At 45.3% G+C, this 16,723-nt stretch overlaps 1 protein-coding gene across 6 annotated transcripts in view; it reads left to right on the top strand.

Annotated features, from left to right (window-relative positions):
* ST6GAL1 (ST6 beta-galactoside alpha-2,6-sialyltransferase 1) overlaps positions 1-2,077 on the top strand; it is a 44,509-nt gene extending 42,432 nt beyond the window's left edge. For all 6 annotated transcript variants that reach the window (XM_042041820.1, XM_042041823.1, XM_042041821.1 and 3 more), the window contains one exon: positions 621-2,077. In XM_042041820.1, the coding sequence (XP_041897754.1) occupies positions 621-862 (242 nt within the window). In that variant the 3' untranslated portion in view covers positions 863-2,077. The remainder of the gene's footprint in view (positions 1-620) is intronic.
* The last annotated feature ends 14,646 nt before the right edge of the window (positions 2,078-16,723 follow it).

A 16,723-nucleotide genomic window follows, 5' to 3' on the forward strand; every position in this document is an offset into this window, starting at 1 on the left:
CACTTAGAAGAAAAGCAGCCAGTAACTATGGCTTCCATCTGATCTGGCCAGAATGCTGGCAGGCTGTGCCCTTACTGACTGGTGTGATGTCCTCGGGTGCTTCCTGTACCTGTCAGAAGACACAGGAGGGCAGCACTGCTCTGCTCCGGGGACCCTGAAGAGCAAAGGCTGCTCTGTCTCCCTAAGCATCTCCCAGCACAGTCCCTTTCATATTCCCTGCACTCACAAGAGGCAGGTGGGACAAATGCAAAGGTCTCATCTCTGCTTATCCAAGCAGGTTTGAAATGGGCTGCTCAATCAGCTAATGCAGTGCACACTTGGCAGACACCCAAGTTTCCATGAAGGTCACAGATAATGGTAGCACTCTTAAAAATTGTCCTTTTGGCATGGCTGTCTCTGTAAACAATCTGCTGAAATCACGTTGATCATACAGTTTGCAAGGGAGGGCTTCAGAAAAGAGCCCCGTCTGGCCAGACTTTTCTCCCCCTCTGCTCTGAATGTTAATAAAGGAAACCCTTCCCCTTGGAGCTGCCTGCTCCTTGCTGGCTGCCTGACCCTCTGGAATGTTTAATCCTGTCTCTGGTGTGACATGGGGGTGTCTGCTCTCTGTCCCTCCCCAGGCATAGTGATCATGATGACGCTCTGTGACGAAGTGGATGTGTACGAGTTTCTCCCTTCCAAGCGGCAGACGGACATTTGCCACTACTACCAGAAGTTTCACGACCATGCCTGCACCATGGGAGCTTACCACCCACTCCTGTTTGAGAAGAACTTGGTGAAGCACATGAACCAGGGCACAGATGAGGACATCTACACTCACGGGAAAGTTACCCTGCCTGGCTTCCGAAAAGTGCATTGCTAACGGATTGGTTTTACTGTGTTTAGTTTTCCTTGACTTTCAAAGCACTTTTTAAATCAGGGTTGTCAGATTTGTTAGGTCTAAGCACTGGTGTGTTTTGACAGCTCTTCCATGTAGCAAGGCTTGCTCTTAGGACTTTGTTGACCAACTCTCTGAGCTGTAAGGCTCACTGTGGTACAGCCAGGCCATACTTGCATGAGTCACTGCAGTAAATGGACTCCCAGTGGAGCCAGGCTCATGCAGCATGTGGATACCTCTGGCTTCATCTCAGCTGATGACGGTGTAGGGGAGGCACAGGAGAGGCTTTCTAAGCAGAGATTGCACAAGTCAGGATCATATGATAAACATAATTTGGTTTACTTCAAAGGGGTTGTGAGAGCCAAAACCCTGGTCCATTGGGAAACATGAAAAATCATTTAAAATTTGTTCCCATAGTCAGAAGCTCTTCAAAGTAGGCCTGATTTACGGAAATGCTGTCAAGCTGTGTAATGATAAGCTAAACTTCTAGTCCAAAATATTTGATTTTATAAACAGTCTGTGAACTTCCTTCCAAATTGTAAGACTTCTGAAACTGCTCAGGTGACATTTTTGGCAAAGGAAGAGGGAAACAATTCATAATTCAGTGAATCTTGCAAGACTTTTTAATCTTTTTACTTTCTTTTTAATAATTTAAAATAAATTTTAGTGATCATTTCCAGTACAGTGCTGGGCTTGGTACAGAAGAACCCTTACATCAGAAAGGTTTTGGGAATATGTTCCAAGGCACAGATGGGAGAACTCACTGGAAGTTGGTGCCTTTTTCCAGCTCTCTGCTGCTCTACCTTTGCAATTGTCGGTGAACTACTTGCTATATCCAGTAACACAAACGCCACAGAGCTGCTGCTAGATGAGTTCCAGCCCTCTGCAAGCCGACAGAGGGGATCTCTTGACTGCTGTGTGCTTTTCTGCAGACGTGGGGAGCAGGTTTGCCACTTCCGTGCTTCTTGAGTTGTGGGGAGGGAGAGTGTGCTCTGCTTCTCATGCTAAAACACAGGCAGAACTGAGAAGGGCAGCTTCTTCCTGCTCCAGGGACTCCTGTGGCAGCATGGTGGAAGTGGTAGCTCTGTAAACTCTGTGTGTTGGTGAGAACACCTTCCCTGTCTTCCGTACTGGTGTGTTTCATCAGGGCTGTAAAGAAAGCTTTTTCTTCTCCTGTTTTGAATAAATCCTATGAAGTCATTGGCCTGTTTTTGCCTTGGTGAACCATAAATGTCTTGTCTCCATGGCTCGGGGGATTTGTACCAGCCTTGCACCACTGCAGGCGCAGCTGCTCCCTGCTTGTTGCAGGGAGCCCTCAGCGCTTGCCCTGCTGCTCCTCCAGCTCGGAGCGTGCCTTTCTGCATGCCCATTTCTTGGGATGGACTGGATCTGTCAGTGTTTACAAATATCATACAGGTAAAAAGATCCAGGTCCTTGCACTACTGCTCAGGAGCACCACCTTCCGTGAGGACAGGAATGCAATGAAGGCAGCTGTGTCTTGGAAAGCATTCCTTTTCACTGCCGGGGCGGAGAGACCTTACAGAGGAAAAGCCATCAGGGGTTGCTTGGGAGGGCCACAGTAATCCTCTCCCCATCTGCAGTCTTGGGTTTTGACAGTCCTACCCTTGTTTCTTGGATCCAGGAGGTATCTGCCACAGTAATTTGCCTTCTTACTATGTGTTTAGTTGAGATTCAAATAGCTTCTGACTTTTTTCCTAGGCTGTTTCATCTGTTAACTTCTCACAGCATTATTTTCCATCAACGCCCCCTCTGTGGAGAGTGGCCACCCTCCTTGGCTCAGGCTGTGTAATGGATGGATGGTATGTGGCTTCTGGGAAGCCAGCACAGTCTGCCTGATGCTCACCTGGGGTTCCAAACCCACCTGCCCCCCTGCAGGGCTCCTGCAAGAAGACAAAATGTCAGATTCCCCAGATCTCTCAGAACCCTCAGTTACTTAGGGGCGATAGTCTTGCACTGGGCATGGAATTACAAATGTTATGCTAACAGCTGTAGATACATGCAGCATGTGATTCACTTACAGTCTAAACAGAGTTTTACAGGAATTATGACAGAGCTTAAAATAGGTCAGTGGTAACCCTCTTTTTTTTTCGTTTTTTCTCTGTCTGGATCCAAATCTAATATACATTGCAAGTGATGACAAATGGGGTATTTAGAAGAGCCAGGTGTAAGTTAGTGGGCAGTAATAGCTAGATTGTAACAAAGCCTCATCCCTCCTGCAGTCTGCCATTTCCAGAGTGAACAGCTTTCTGCCCCTGTAGGAAGGGAAAAAGGGACAACACTGCCCTTTCCAGTTAGCCACTGAAGGACTAAGTGCTGGGAAGGATGCTCTGTAATTATATGGGAAAGCTGGAAAATATTTCCAGCTGGAAGCAGTTTCTACCCCTCTTTGGCTTTGCAGCTTTAGAGAGCCAGGGACATGGGTGGGAAAAGGTTATATGGTTGGACCAGAAGCCAGAGGAGGTAAATGCCACTGTCAGGAGTTCATGGTTGGACAAGGAAGTATTTGGGTGATGTAACAGGAATGACAATATGCTGCTGGCTGGGGAACACTGGACTTTGTTGTCTTTAAAGATTTTTCATTGTCTGGGCTACCAAAGCTGCTTGTGGGTTTTATGGTTTGCTTTCACTAAAGAAAATGGTGAAAAAAGTCACAGAAATTCAAACTGTATGCACCTGAGTCAACATGCCCATCCTAGCTGCCCTAAGAAGAATGGAGTGGGTGAGTGGGAACTAGATCTGACAACACACCAGTATGTAAACAGTGATGGTTAAAAAGATACATGCTGGCACTCCCTGAAGAGAAACACAATGCATGCAGCTGAAAGTGAGGGTACAGGCAGGATGGCTCATCCTCCTCTGCTCTGTGAGGTCTGATGCTCTTGCCCAGAGCTGTGGGTGTTTGATTTCACTTGTGAATTGTATCAGCCTGGCAGGGAAACTCCAGCACTTTCATCAGGTGATGATACAAGGCACAGTATGGGAGCATCAGGCTTCATTTTGGAGCAGATAATTGGTGTGCATGGCTATACATGCCTCAGTTCCTGTCCTTGTCCATTGATAAGAGAGGTGAAAGTTGGAGTTTGTGGGGTTACCTGGTGTCACTGTGTTCAGCAAGGCATCACCTGTGGCTCATGAGTTCCCTTGGAAGTGCTGGGAGCAAGCTGGGACCCAGCTGGCTTTGTGCCTCACTCCAGAAGGAGCTACAGATCAGGACTCCTTTTTGGAGACAGAACTTTCAAGGAAGAGGATGTGCTTATTTCTGGCTTAGTTTTGGAAGTGCAGATGAAAGTAAAATTGTGTCTCGCAGCTCTAAGCAAACAGTTGCTTCTCTTTTTGACTGAAACTCAGTGAGCTGCTTAACAGCCTTGTCTTGTGAAAGGTATGGAAAATGGCTTCAATACACAGGACTGTGACTGGTCATCCAGGTAACACACTGGAGGGGGATCTGGTGTCTCTTGGGATTGATACTGCTCAGATCATGTCATGCACAACTTACCTGCTGTTTGGCGGTGCGTGTGCAAGGCATCTTCCAGGGGATTGTTCCAGAGGGTTGCAAACACGGCACCCTCACACCATCCCCACTGAGAGAGGAAGGAGCCCTTGTAGGGGCCAGCCTTGGCACGTCTCATCTTTCACCCAAGTCCTATGAAATACTTCCCTCTGTAGGTGGCTCCTGCTGCTCCTTATCCTCCAGGATGTCACCTCTGCAGAAGGGATGCATGAGGATGTTTGTGTCTCCAAGTTTTGCAAGAGTTTGTGTGTTCATTGCTTACACTTAGCTTGCAACTTCATGTGTGGTAAAGGGAGAAGTTAACTTTAATTGCACCTTTTGACAGCCAGGTGGACTTGAAGCTGAGTGCTCTGCCACTAACTTGTGTTCAGTGTACAATGAAGAAGACTAATTTGGGGAGAAAATTTAAGCAATGAGTATTTGAAAAAAATAAAAATTTCTTCAGTTCAAGATATGTTTTAGGAAGATAAATGGATGTTTGCAAAAGCAGAATGGAAGGTGAGCAGGGAAAATCAGGCATGAGAGATGGTTTGAAAAAGCGTTTGTTTAGTGCAGTTTGTTCCAAACAATTCTCTGAAAGCCAGAGAAGGGCAGGAGCAGAGGGAGTGGACAGAAAGTGGTTTGGAGTAGAAACAGATACTTCCCAAACCCAGTCATCTTGGTTTGCTGTTTCCATCCAGGTCTGAGTGTGCTGCTGGTTTTGGATATCAGTGTGCATGGAAAGCTGTGCTTATGGGAACAAAACCAACTTGGAATGTCTTTATTTCCATTCCTGCAAATACCTTGCAATGTTTTTCCTGCCTGGCCCTGGCATCCTTTACAAAAACAACAGTGAGGTGCTTCCATGGGCCAGCACTGGTTCTAACCTGTGACAAACAAAAGGATCCTTCTAACAAGGGGATTAAATCAGCCAAACATTTGCTAATCCTGCTCCAGGACAGCTCTGGTGTGGGTTATCACCTGTTCCAACCCCTAGTAATTCACACAGAGCCCTCCCTGGGTGCTTATCTCGTACCACTCTGGTGATGCTGAAATGCCCTGGGCCATTTCAGGTCTATAAACATAACTTCTCGAAATGGGGAATAAGAGTCTTTCTCTGATAGTTAAAGGCAAATGAAATGCAGGGCCCTGGATGGTGGAAGTGGTACCAGCATTTGTAGCACTCATTTCGTTTACCAAAAGAAAATAAAAATCACTAATGTGTGAAAGTAGGCTGTATTTCATTAAAAGCCAGTTTCAGGTATAGCCAGCAGCATAAAAATAGGAAAACTGACTTGCATGCTCGGTGTGTAGTTTATATATTACAAAATTACTGTTATTTATGGTGCCTGAAGTATTACATAAACACTAATTTTAACCAGTGTATGGAGGGGGAACTTTCTTCATTTTGTCCTGCTCAGCTGAGTGTTCCACACCCATTCAGAAATGCTGAACAGTTGCATTGCCACTTAAAACAATTCCAGAAAACAGAAGTGGACTTTAACTGGGATAAGCCACTGAAGTATCCTACCTTCAAGGAAGCTATAAATCATTTTCATGAATCAAGAATCTGTTTCCCCTCTTAGTTGCCTGTTTTTTCCTTGTGTATCTTCACAGACATTATCCTACTTGATTCTTTCTTGGTTTACCAAAGATAACTCAAAGGCACAAATTTCTTAAATAAATATGTGTGAGGGGGCATTTTCATTGGAATTTAGAAAGAAGGCTGAGCAAACAGTTAAGGCTGAACCTCCAGTGCTTGGGACAAAATGCAGAACAGTTTCTTGCTGGGGAACAGAGTTTTATAGGGAATTTGGAAGGTGCTGTCCTGTCCCAGGTGCTAGTTTAAGGCAGTTTGTACAGGATGTGTGAACAGGGACTGAAGCCGAAGAGTTTAAGGGAAGCAACAGTGAAAAATTGTTTTGTTAGAACTGAGATGCTCAAAGCAGTTTTGACGAGAAGCAACTTAATCTTGTTGAAGTAGGGCTGTCATGGCAGATTATTTGAGTCTGACCAGGCTAATTGTGACCCATAGGTTAGATGAACTCTTTCCTTATTTTTAATAAGTAAGAGTTCTAATTTGCATAAATAAGATATGCAGTCTCTTACTTGTTTTTCTTTCCTGCTTCCAATTCTAGAGCTTGTTTGTATAGGGAGATCGGTGAGTGACTGGGACAATGAGATGGAGATTTGGCTTTGAATGGCGTGAGGTAATTGTGTGGGTAAGCTGTGTATCCTGGCAGCAGTCTGAGCTCCTTGTGTCCAGCTGGTCTCCAGAGGTGCCAAGTGTGTGGAGTGCTGTTTCTGCCCCATCATTTCAAAACCATTGTAGTCTTGCTCAATCGGCTTTGAAGGTTGAGCTCTCTGAGAGAGCTTGAGCTGTCTTTGAGCTCACCTCACAGCTGAGCTGTTGCCTCTGAGCTTCTCTGTTGAGCTCCTGTGGAGGTCTGAGATGTCCCTGCGCCCCAGGGTAGACACTGCCTCCTGCTCTGGGTCATTCTTCCACCAGCTGGAGGTGACACAGCTGTAGCTGGAACTGGCTGTTTTGCATTCCACCATCTGACTGCCCATACTGGGATGCAAAAAAAGAGCCATAAAATGGGTATGTTTTCATAAACTGAGCCCACGCAGTCACTGTTGGATTGACTTTTCACTGGCATTACCCAGGCCCTGCTGGGACACTGGGGCGAGGTGGGGGGCTGGGGGGTGCTCTGGGCAAACCTGTATTGCAGCGATGCCAACCTTGGTGTTTCTCACTAGTATGGAACTCAAAAACTTTCCCTGGGTGACACAGCAATAAAACCATCTCCTCCCTGGCTGTGTCCTACAAGGAAGGAAGGAGGTCTCTCCAGATCTCAGTTCTTGATATGTGTACAGCAAACGAGGGCAGAATAAGTGAGTGTGAGTGGGTCTGGGGTATGTAGGGACACCTGGGGCTGGAAGCTGGGCTTTGGTGAGGCTGTGCTGCTCCAGGTTTCATGGTGAAAGTTTCATCCAGCTCTGCAATGCCTGTCCCTGGCTTTCTTATGCCTTCCTGCCTGTAGACACCCAAACCTGTGCCCTGAAGGAATTCTGATTTACTCTGGTTTATACATTTACACTTTACACATTTAGTTAATAAAGAAATATAGTGATGGTGCTATAATGCAGCATTATCATATGTGGCAGAGGATGGAAAAAATACCTAATGAGTAGCCCTGGTGGTATGTATGAACAAGGAAATGGTATGTCAAGAACTCTGCTATTTTTATCACTGTTTGCCATAAAATTAACAGTACAGGAAATAGTTTTAGGCTCAATTAATTTTCAGTTCTCTTGAATAACTATTCATATTAAAACAAAGCTTGTGCTGCCCCCTGTGCCCCCTGCTTTCCCCCCTTCTGTCCAACCCTGTCACCCCAAGCACATCAATGGCCACGCTGGCACCCGGGGATTCCCGCTCCATGGAGGAGCTGTGTCTCCCCACTGCACCTTCTCCTGTCCCAGAAAGTCTCCAAGGGGCTGGAAAGGGACAGTGATGGTTGTGGATTTCTCCTTCATGAAACCTGTGGGCTTCTCCTTTATGAAAGCTGTGTGTGTGCCTGTGGTCTAATCCCCTCACTGTTCTCTATCCATCCATTCTTGGGAGCAGATGGTTTCTGTAGAGCTGTGTTTGGTATTTCCATAGCCTCAGCATTACATGGATGCTTTTATTCACTAATCTTCCAGTGTGAGCAATAAAGCATCTTTGGAAAAGCTGATACACAGATTAAAAGCAGCTGAGCCATCCCATCACCTGAAGTCATGCTTTGTTTTTTGCAAAGTGTAATTTGTCAGCACACACCTCTTAAATTCCCCACTGTGCCCAGCTGTAACTGTGGCTGGGGGGTGTCACAGGGAAGTTGCTTAGAGAAAAAACAATAAATACAGAAAAGATCAGCCTTGTAGTTTGCTGAAGCAGATGAAGCTGAGGTTGTAATGCAGCAAGAAGCTCATTAAAGGTGAGGGATGCAACTCTAAAGGAATTTTATGGTACTAAGGAGGAGATACCAGGATTGTACAGCAAGTGTATGTGGGAGCTGTGCCCCACGTTGCTTTCAGCATAAGGACACGAGAAGGGCAGATTTTTTGCATCACTGATACAAACCATATGGAGATGGATACAGCTGTTTGTGCCAAGCATATTGTTACAAAATCCCTGCACTGCAAAGCTTAGCTTAATCCCTCCAAACTCCCCAAAGCCCTTAGGAACACCTGAGTATCTTGCTTGAGGTTTTCATTTGTGATGAAGTTGCACTTCAAAGCTCTTTTATGGATCAGCAAATGCCAGAAACACTTTACATTTTCCTTTCAAGCAGGGCTGAGCCTCCAGTGACTGCTCAGTACAGGTCTGAGAATTGCAGTGCTTATGGAAACAGGTAGAGTCAGTGACGTCTGTCTGACCTGGTCAAGTTAAAAATTTGCACTCTGTTTATTTGCTGATGTACCTTTTGCTCTGATTCATAGAGATAGTGACCTGGCAGAACCAAGTACAGTATTTCCAAGAACACAGCTCTTAAAAACAGCTCTTCTTTGAAATCAGAAGGCGATTATTCTACCAAGAGCAGCACTTGGCACTTCTTCATGGTCAATCAATAACAAAAACTTAGTCATCATCAGGGAAACTAACCAGGAAATGGCATGTTGGGTGAGAATGGGAAGAGCTTGTGCAATCAGTTTCAGGAAATTCTTTATAACAAACAAAACAAAAGCCCCAAACCGATCTTATCAGCAGCATATCTAATGGGCAAAGTATTTGACATGCACCTTCACACTTGGCACTCAGGAGTGTCCTGAGTCGATGTGATTTTGCCGCAGTATTAATGTTTAACGCTCCTTTACTGAAGCAAATTCACAGGCATCCCTAAGAAGTCCTGTAGTGCTACAGCAACTTTCCATTTGCAAACGTGAACAAGTCCTTGCCTGGTGCAGAAACCGGAGCATCTCCCCTTGGGTGATTGATGCCAGGAGCCAGTACTCCGTGTGGAGACTGCAGGGAGGGGTTTTGTGCTGGAGTGCTGGGGTCTTTCTCACTTTGCCAGAGTTGTGCTATTCCATGTGATTTAAGTTGTTTGTGTACACTTGGGACTCTGCTGGCTTTTATTGCCATATGAGATGTGTGTGTGTACAGGCATAAGGGGAAGAAGCAAGAAACTGCAGAGTGAAGCAATGGTGTTTTGAGCAAGAATGGCAGCGAGGGGCATTCCTGACTTTTCTACTGAATCCAGTATTCAGGATTCCTAACAGTACAGCAATATCCATTGGGAGGATGGGGCACAGGTTGGAATTTGGGTAGTGGAAACATGTGCTCATGCTTCAATATGTGAGCAGGTCTAACCAGTGGGGATCTTCACACTTCAGCTAAAAGCCACGTGTAAATGAAAATGAATTTCTTTCATGCAACTGCTGTTTAATGAATTTTGCCCGCCTTAATTGAGTTCCCAAGGTCAGTGCTTCCAGTCCATTCAGGCTGCCACCCTTTGGCTGTTTGGTTTTGCAGTATTTGAGGTAATTAAAGCCACTAGTGTAGTCTAAAATCAGCTTTCTCATGTCTGCTGCCACAGCAATTCCTCAGTTTCTCTCTCAAGATTCATAATCTGATTCTTTTAGGTATCTGGCTGCAAGAAAAGAACTCAGAAAAAAACCCAGCCTGAATATATCAAATGGGATAAAATCACAGCCTCCTCCCTCCAACTGCAGTAGATACTTTCCACAGTGAAGCACTTAAAACAATTTTTGGTACGTGTTATAAAAACTTGCACAATTGCAACTGTCTCATTACAAAGCTAAGGAATTGAATATTTAAATGAGTATTTAAACTTGAATTGTTTGAGGAAAAATACCTGGAGCCTGATAGTTTTCTCACGTGAAGCAATTTAGCATCACCTCAGAAAAGCATTTGTCCTTGTTTGGGGAGTTTCCTATCCCCACTTCATTAGTTTCTGTTCAAATTCTGAAGTGTTTCTGTCACCTTGAAAGATGTGGAGTCAGCTAAGGGGTGGGATTGCACTGGTGGGTGAGCTGGACCACGGATGGTGGGGAAAGATAACACATGATGGATTCTTCCATGTTCTCCTGGGGACTTGCACAGGAGAAGGGAGTGCAGCTGGGAATGTGCTGCCTCCTGGCCCCCCAGCCCCTTCTCTGCTGCCTCTGGGCAGGGGCCAGGGCAGCTGCTGGGGTAGCAGAGGCAGTGGTTCCAGCTGCCAGGAGGTTCCCAGGGCAGGAGAGTTCCCTCTTCCATGGGGGATACTCTGTTGTACAGGGTCAGGAGACTCATGTCCCTGTCTATTTTCAATAAATTGGGAACAAATTTATACCCTTCTATTTCAACCATTTATGTATGTGTGTGGCTTTTCCCCTCTTGCATGTTTTTTTCTAATTATAATTTTCTGACATACTTCCTGGAAGCCAAAGTTATTAACATTTATCTTTCCAGGACTGAATGCCTCTGCTCAGCTCTGAATCACTCTTCCAATTACAAATTAATTTATCCAGTATTGCTCTTTGCTGCAATGAGCAGCAATGAGCAATGCACCAGTCTCAGACTGAAATTTGCCGAAGGGAAGAAGTAACATGTCTGTGGTGTATCTCTGGGGCTCAGCTTCATGAGAGGTGTGTTGAAACAGGCTGAATGTTTGGGAAGGCAATAGGGGAAGTGTGATGACTGATTTACTCCAAGGAGTTTTACAGTGTGCAAGTGGGACAAACCCCCAATGCAGGAGAGCTCCCCGGGGCTTCTCCCCCTCACCTTCCCTCCCTGACTCTTGGGGCACCAGCTTTTAAATCAGCCTTGGCTTTCTCCCTGCTACCCTGTTCAGGAGAGAATGTGGATTGCTGAAGGCATCTTAGTGCTCCAATTTGCAGACCAACAGCAACTTGCAAAAGAAGTGTTTGTTTAACTGGGTAGCTTAAGATCACTCTTCACTGGTTTTGGAAAAAATACAGATACTTGGCTATTTGTTATTCAAAATAGAAAAAGCTGTTAAAAGTACTCTTAAAAGATACAGGTGGTGGAAAAATTACTAAAAAGCTTTTAGCTGTTTCCACCACAATGAAATCTGCAGTGTCTGTAGCCCAAACTTTGGACTGACTGGTGAGAATCCCTGTTAGAGTAACAGAGCCAGTTGTCCTGAGGAAGCCTGCAGGGAAATCATATGCCTGAAATGTGGGAAATGGCATTTGCCTTGGGGTTGTCTGCCAAGACACAGAACTGCCATGATCAGTAAGTCAATATCTGGAGGGCATCCGCATGAGAACCTGCTGCGCATTTGGGTCATCAGTGAAAAGGCATAAGCTAAAATCCCTTTGGGGTCACCTGAACTGCATCGAGGGAGCTCCTACTGCATGGCTGCACATCACCCAAAGGCAGAACTGACACCTGACCTGGGGAGCTGCTCATTAAAAGCCAGCTGGTTGGGAGCTGCAGTGTCTCTTGCCTGGATCTGACAGTTATTCTGTAAATAAACCTCTGCCTTGACAGATGGGTCAGGTCAGAACTCCGAGTTGGGGGTTTGGGGTTCCTGCCTCAGGTTGCACCCACTCAAGAGCAGCACAGCGTGGCCAAGCACATTCATTTCTGTAACCGCCTCACTTGCCTGGTCAGTTCCAGCAGGTCTAGATGGATTTCCTCTGTCCCCCTTGTCTTAATTATTTTGTTCTTATCTGAAAGTGAATTCAGAGAAGTACAACTAAAATAAACATGCCCTCTCATTTCTTGGAAATGCTGATCCCTGATAGTTAGACGTGCCTATGACCTCCCAGGTTAATTGAGTGACTTTCTAATGCAGCGTGGGGGTAAACCTCTCCTCTACTTTGGTGTCAGATGGAAAATTCAGGAGGTGGAGGCACTTCCTGCTGAGTGGGCCTTGGAAATGTGCACGGTGGTGAGCAGCCCTGAGAGTGCTGCCTGCATGGGGAAGCTGTGTGCAGCAAGTGCCCCTCTCCAGGAGCAGGGAATTGTTGATGTCACTGAGCTGGTTCCTGACACCAAATCAGGAGCCAGGGCTCCTGGTTCCATTAACAGTTTCAGACTCAGCTGACGATGTTTTAGCATTGGAAAGCCTGTCTGATTAATCTTATTCTCATTGATTTACCACTATGTTGTCTGTTTTTTAATGCAAAGTGCTGGGGCTTTTTAGGCAAATTATATTAAAAACCCCAACACGTAGAATTAAGATTGAATTAAGCTTTCTGTTGCTAATCAATCTTCCTTTATTCCATAAACATATTTTTATTCTCTCATCATAATTTTGTATTGGAGGGAACATTTTTGTTATTTACCGTATTTATAAGTCAGTTATCTTGGTTTTTTCTTTTGTTTTCCTCTCCCTCATTTGTATCTCAGTTGTAAGATAGGCCCTTCAAGATGAAAGCCATAACTGATGTTGGGGTTTAGCAAGGGAAAACCCTGATGTGACTGGAGAGTGCCCACTGTTCCCTGGATCTGAGGGGTCACTCGGTCCTTGGCACGTCCTGTCCCCAGCTGAGTTGGGCATTGTGTGCTGGTGTCTCTGGTGCTCTGGCAGGGTCTGCTGGGGGAGCAGAGCCCTGCTGAGGGAAGGGCTCTCCGTGGAGTGCACGTAGAGAGGTCAGTGTCGGGCTTCCACAGAAGGAGCTTTTTTTATTTCTGCCGAGATACTTGAGATCTCAGTGTTGTTCATGCTAATTTTAAACTTGTAAGATGTTTCTCATGGACTGTTTATAGACTGGTTGGCTCTTCAAAGGCCCAGAGGGACTTTTTCTGTAGAGCAAGCCTGAGAACTTCACTCAGGGAGGCTCGCCAGGAACCCAAGTCTTTCATTAAGTATACTCAAATGTGCAGCTCACTGAAGAGGGTGAATCCTGCAGACTTAAGGCAGCTTCTCAGCTTGGACTGACCACATTGATGCTGAGGGAACTGCTTAAAAGACTTCAAATAAAGGCTTGTATGTGTATGGATGCATGTGGGACTGGGGTCAAAGAGACTCCCGTACCCCAAAATCTGTACCTTTTGAAAACTAGGCTGCTGAGTGAAGATTTTCTCTAGCTGCCATGCTCCTAAAAAGTTAGAAGACCACATACATCCTCACCAAGGACAACTTATTTTGGAGAAGTCAGTTTTCACACCTGACTGACTCAGTATGCAGAAGTTTCCAACCTGGTTTCTGTTATGCTGGAAGACTTGCAGCCAGACTGGATTCCTTGTTTTGGAGCTTAAGGGGAGAGTTAAATCCCTCTTGTGCTTGGTAGTGCACATGCAGAGGTTTCTTTCTGAAAGCAAACCCCTCTGTCATGAGGATTAAGCATCAATGGGCAGACATAAAGACAAAGAAACAAACAGTCCTCTCTGAGGTGGTTATAGAAGGCACTGTGCAACAACACCTCAAATTTTTGACTGTATTTGGGTTATGTAGATGGACAAGATAGGATCTTTTCCCTGTGTTTCCTCAAATTCCAATTTGATGTGAATGAATTGTTAAACCCAGGCAGTTCAGCAAAGCAAAGGCAGGTAATTGGTCATATAATGTCTGTATAAATCTGTTTCCAGTGGTTGTGTGCACTTTGACTTTAATAATCTTCTTTTATTTTCCATCTTTCTTTAAATAGATGCTGAAATTCCTTCCCCATTGTTCATCAGTTTGGGCTGTATAACTGTGTCAGTTGATAATTTAGAGCAAGTGGAATAGGATCCTCTCTATTCATTCCTCCCATGTCTCCTTTGAAAGGACTTTTTCTTCTTGGATCACAGCAACTTCTGCTGGAAATATTTGTGGCTGGCACTTAGTGCATTTTTACTACATTTAGATCACAAGGGTCACACTTTTATGAACCCTCGTAGTGAAGCTTTTTTCAGCATCTTCACCTTCAAAAGCACTCCAGGCTTTTAAATCTCACCTGTAGGAGGTACTTTGCAAGGATTCATTAGGTGTGAGCAGCAGGCTCTGATTTATTTGATGAAAACATGTCTGTTGTGTGTGAGGCTGGCTGCTGTGGGACTGCAAGCAATGAGAAATGTGGTCTGTTAGCAGCACCAAATGTGGCATGGCAAATGTGCTGTCATTGGGATGTAGCAATAGGCCTTCTGTGAGCTTGTTAAAATCTTTGGCTTTGTTTTCATCTTTGATTATAGCTGTGGCTTAGAGAGCTGCAGGTGTGCAGCTGGATCACGCTGTCTTGTGGCCATCAGCAAATTAGTGGTGGTGCCTTGTGGGCTGGGGTATCTCCAGTGGCTGGGGCAGGCCAGCCCTGTGGCAGGAGGTTCCTTCCCACCCCGTGATGGTGTTGGGGTGGGATGTGCTGTGCCCACAGGGCAGAGCTGTGGGAAGGAGCTCTCTGCTCACAGCAATCCTGCTTCCAGACCCTTGCTGGTGCAGCCTTGCCTCTGCTGAGTAACTAAACCAAATCATTACAGTGGTCTTCACCTCACGGGAAGCATGGGAAAAGGCTGGCAGGAGCAGGGCTCCGTGATGGATATCATTTGAATTGGTTAAACCCTCCTGTGGACTTGGACTTCAAATAGTGTTGCTTTACTATCAGGTACTTCAGTTTAATTATATCTGAAAGTAGAGTAAGGACCACTAACTCAGAATCAAAGCAACTTAATGCAGACCAACCCATTCACTTTAAATCCACACCCCTAAGTTAAATCAATTTCCCTCTGTGTCCCTGTGCAGGCAGGTCTAGAGCCCCAATGCCCTCCAGAGTGGTTCCTCTCTCCAAAGCAGAACCAGCTTTTAAGTAAAGGAATTTGATGGCCTAAAATTGCCTCACCTTTACTTTTTCCCTCATTGGAAACAGCCTCTCTTTCTGCTGAGGAGCAAATATTGTAATGTTACAATTATGCCAGCATTGTAATTAAAGAGCTGCCTACAAGACACTCTCTGCTCCACTTCTAATTGGAAAATCTTGTGGAAGGACCTGGAAAAGCTCTCAGTCTCTATCATCCCAGTGACAAATTTCACTGGCAGTCCCAACACTGCTGCTAAAATGGTCCTTTTACATTTAAATCACAACTGATAACTTACACTTCATGTAAGAGATAGGCTTCACACTTAGCTGAGTGTTGCCGTCCAGCCTTCTGGCAAAGTAAAACTAGTAACATACTCTAAAGTAAAATTACATGCAAGCACATGTATGATGACCTAGAGCTAGAGAATTTGATGCTGCCTTCTCTCTCCTGCTAAGAAAAGGTGCTGAAAGGCCTTCTGCAAGAAAACCAATGGGGGGAAGTGAAAGGTGCTCTGCAAAAGTTGTTCACAGACTGCAAGTTCAACTGGCCCTACCAGCAGGACAGTGAAAACAAGAAAATCAAGGAATCAGGAAAAGAAAAGGGGCTGCCTGGTATATTCTCTCTACTTGGATTGCCAAAACATCATGAAAATGTTGCACAATCCTTTATGGGCTGCTTAAAGTACTGGTGTCATTCTGCTGTAATTTGTTCATCTGTTATTGAACTGGTTTATAGTTTGATGGAAAAACCCAATAAACATAAAAACATTTTCTGGGGGCTGGATGTTATTTCAGTTGTCAACAGTGTGACTCAAGAGCACCATTTTTTTGGGCAATATTCTCTAAGGCTTAGGGGAGAAAAAAGCCATCTAGCCCATGTAGAAGTCAAATGAAATCAGTCACTATAGCAACTGCAGTGAGTGTTAATCACACTAAGTTTAGTTCTCCCCTGGTACTGTGCTATGTAAAAATAACATGTATGTCAGCTTCCTACCTTTCTGGGTGCTGTCCTGGTCAGAAACCTGGCCTGCTTATTGACAGAAACTCTGCAGGGTAACTCCAGAATGAGTGCTGGTTGTCCCCTCTTGCATGGGGCCAGTAACCCCAAGTTTCCTTGGGAGTTAGCTCCCTGCAGCTCCAGCAGGTGTTCCTCCTTCTCCTATAGGACTTGTGCCTGTTCTGCTTCTAATCTGGGACCTGGGTCTTTTAAAGCTAAGCTGGTATTTATGTTCAATTCAAGGTGAGGCAGAGGGTGTCTGAGAACTGATTTGCTTAAAATTAAGTTTCAGACTGTGGGCCTGAAGCTCCCTTATAGTGGTGAGAAAACTCCCATTGCCTGAAGGGACTTTTCCTCAGTGCTGCTTCCTTGTGTTTCTTCCTGAAGCGGGGCCAACACAATCCAGATAAAAAAGGAAAGAGTCTTTGAAGGCTTTTTCTCTAATCAGTACAAGGGGGTCTGTGCCTCTGGGAGGTGACATCTGATGTGTCCCAAGGGACACTGCAAGGCCCCCTCATGTGCATGCATGGTGGTTGTGCTGTAATCATCCTTTGTTACTCCTGCCTGATGCTAGGAAGGGGGAGCGCTAAAGGAGACGGGGCTGCTTGGA

The sequence above is a fragment of the Corvus kubaryi genome, unplaced genomic scaffold (genome assembly GCF_017639235.1).
Source record: "Corvus kubaryi isolate FWS band 111438036 unplaced genomic scaffold, C.kubaryi_AGA036_p1.0 37397, whole genome shotgun sequence".
NCBI lineage: Eukaryota > Metazoa > Chordata > Aves > Passeriformes > Corvidae > Corvus > Corvus kubaryi.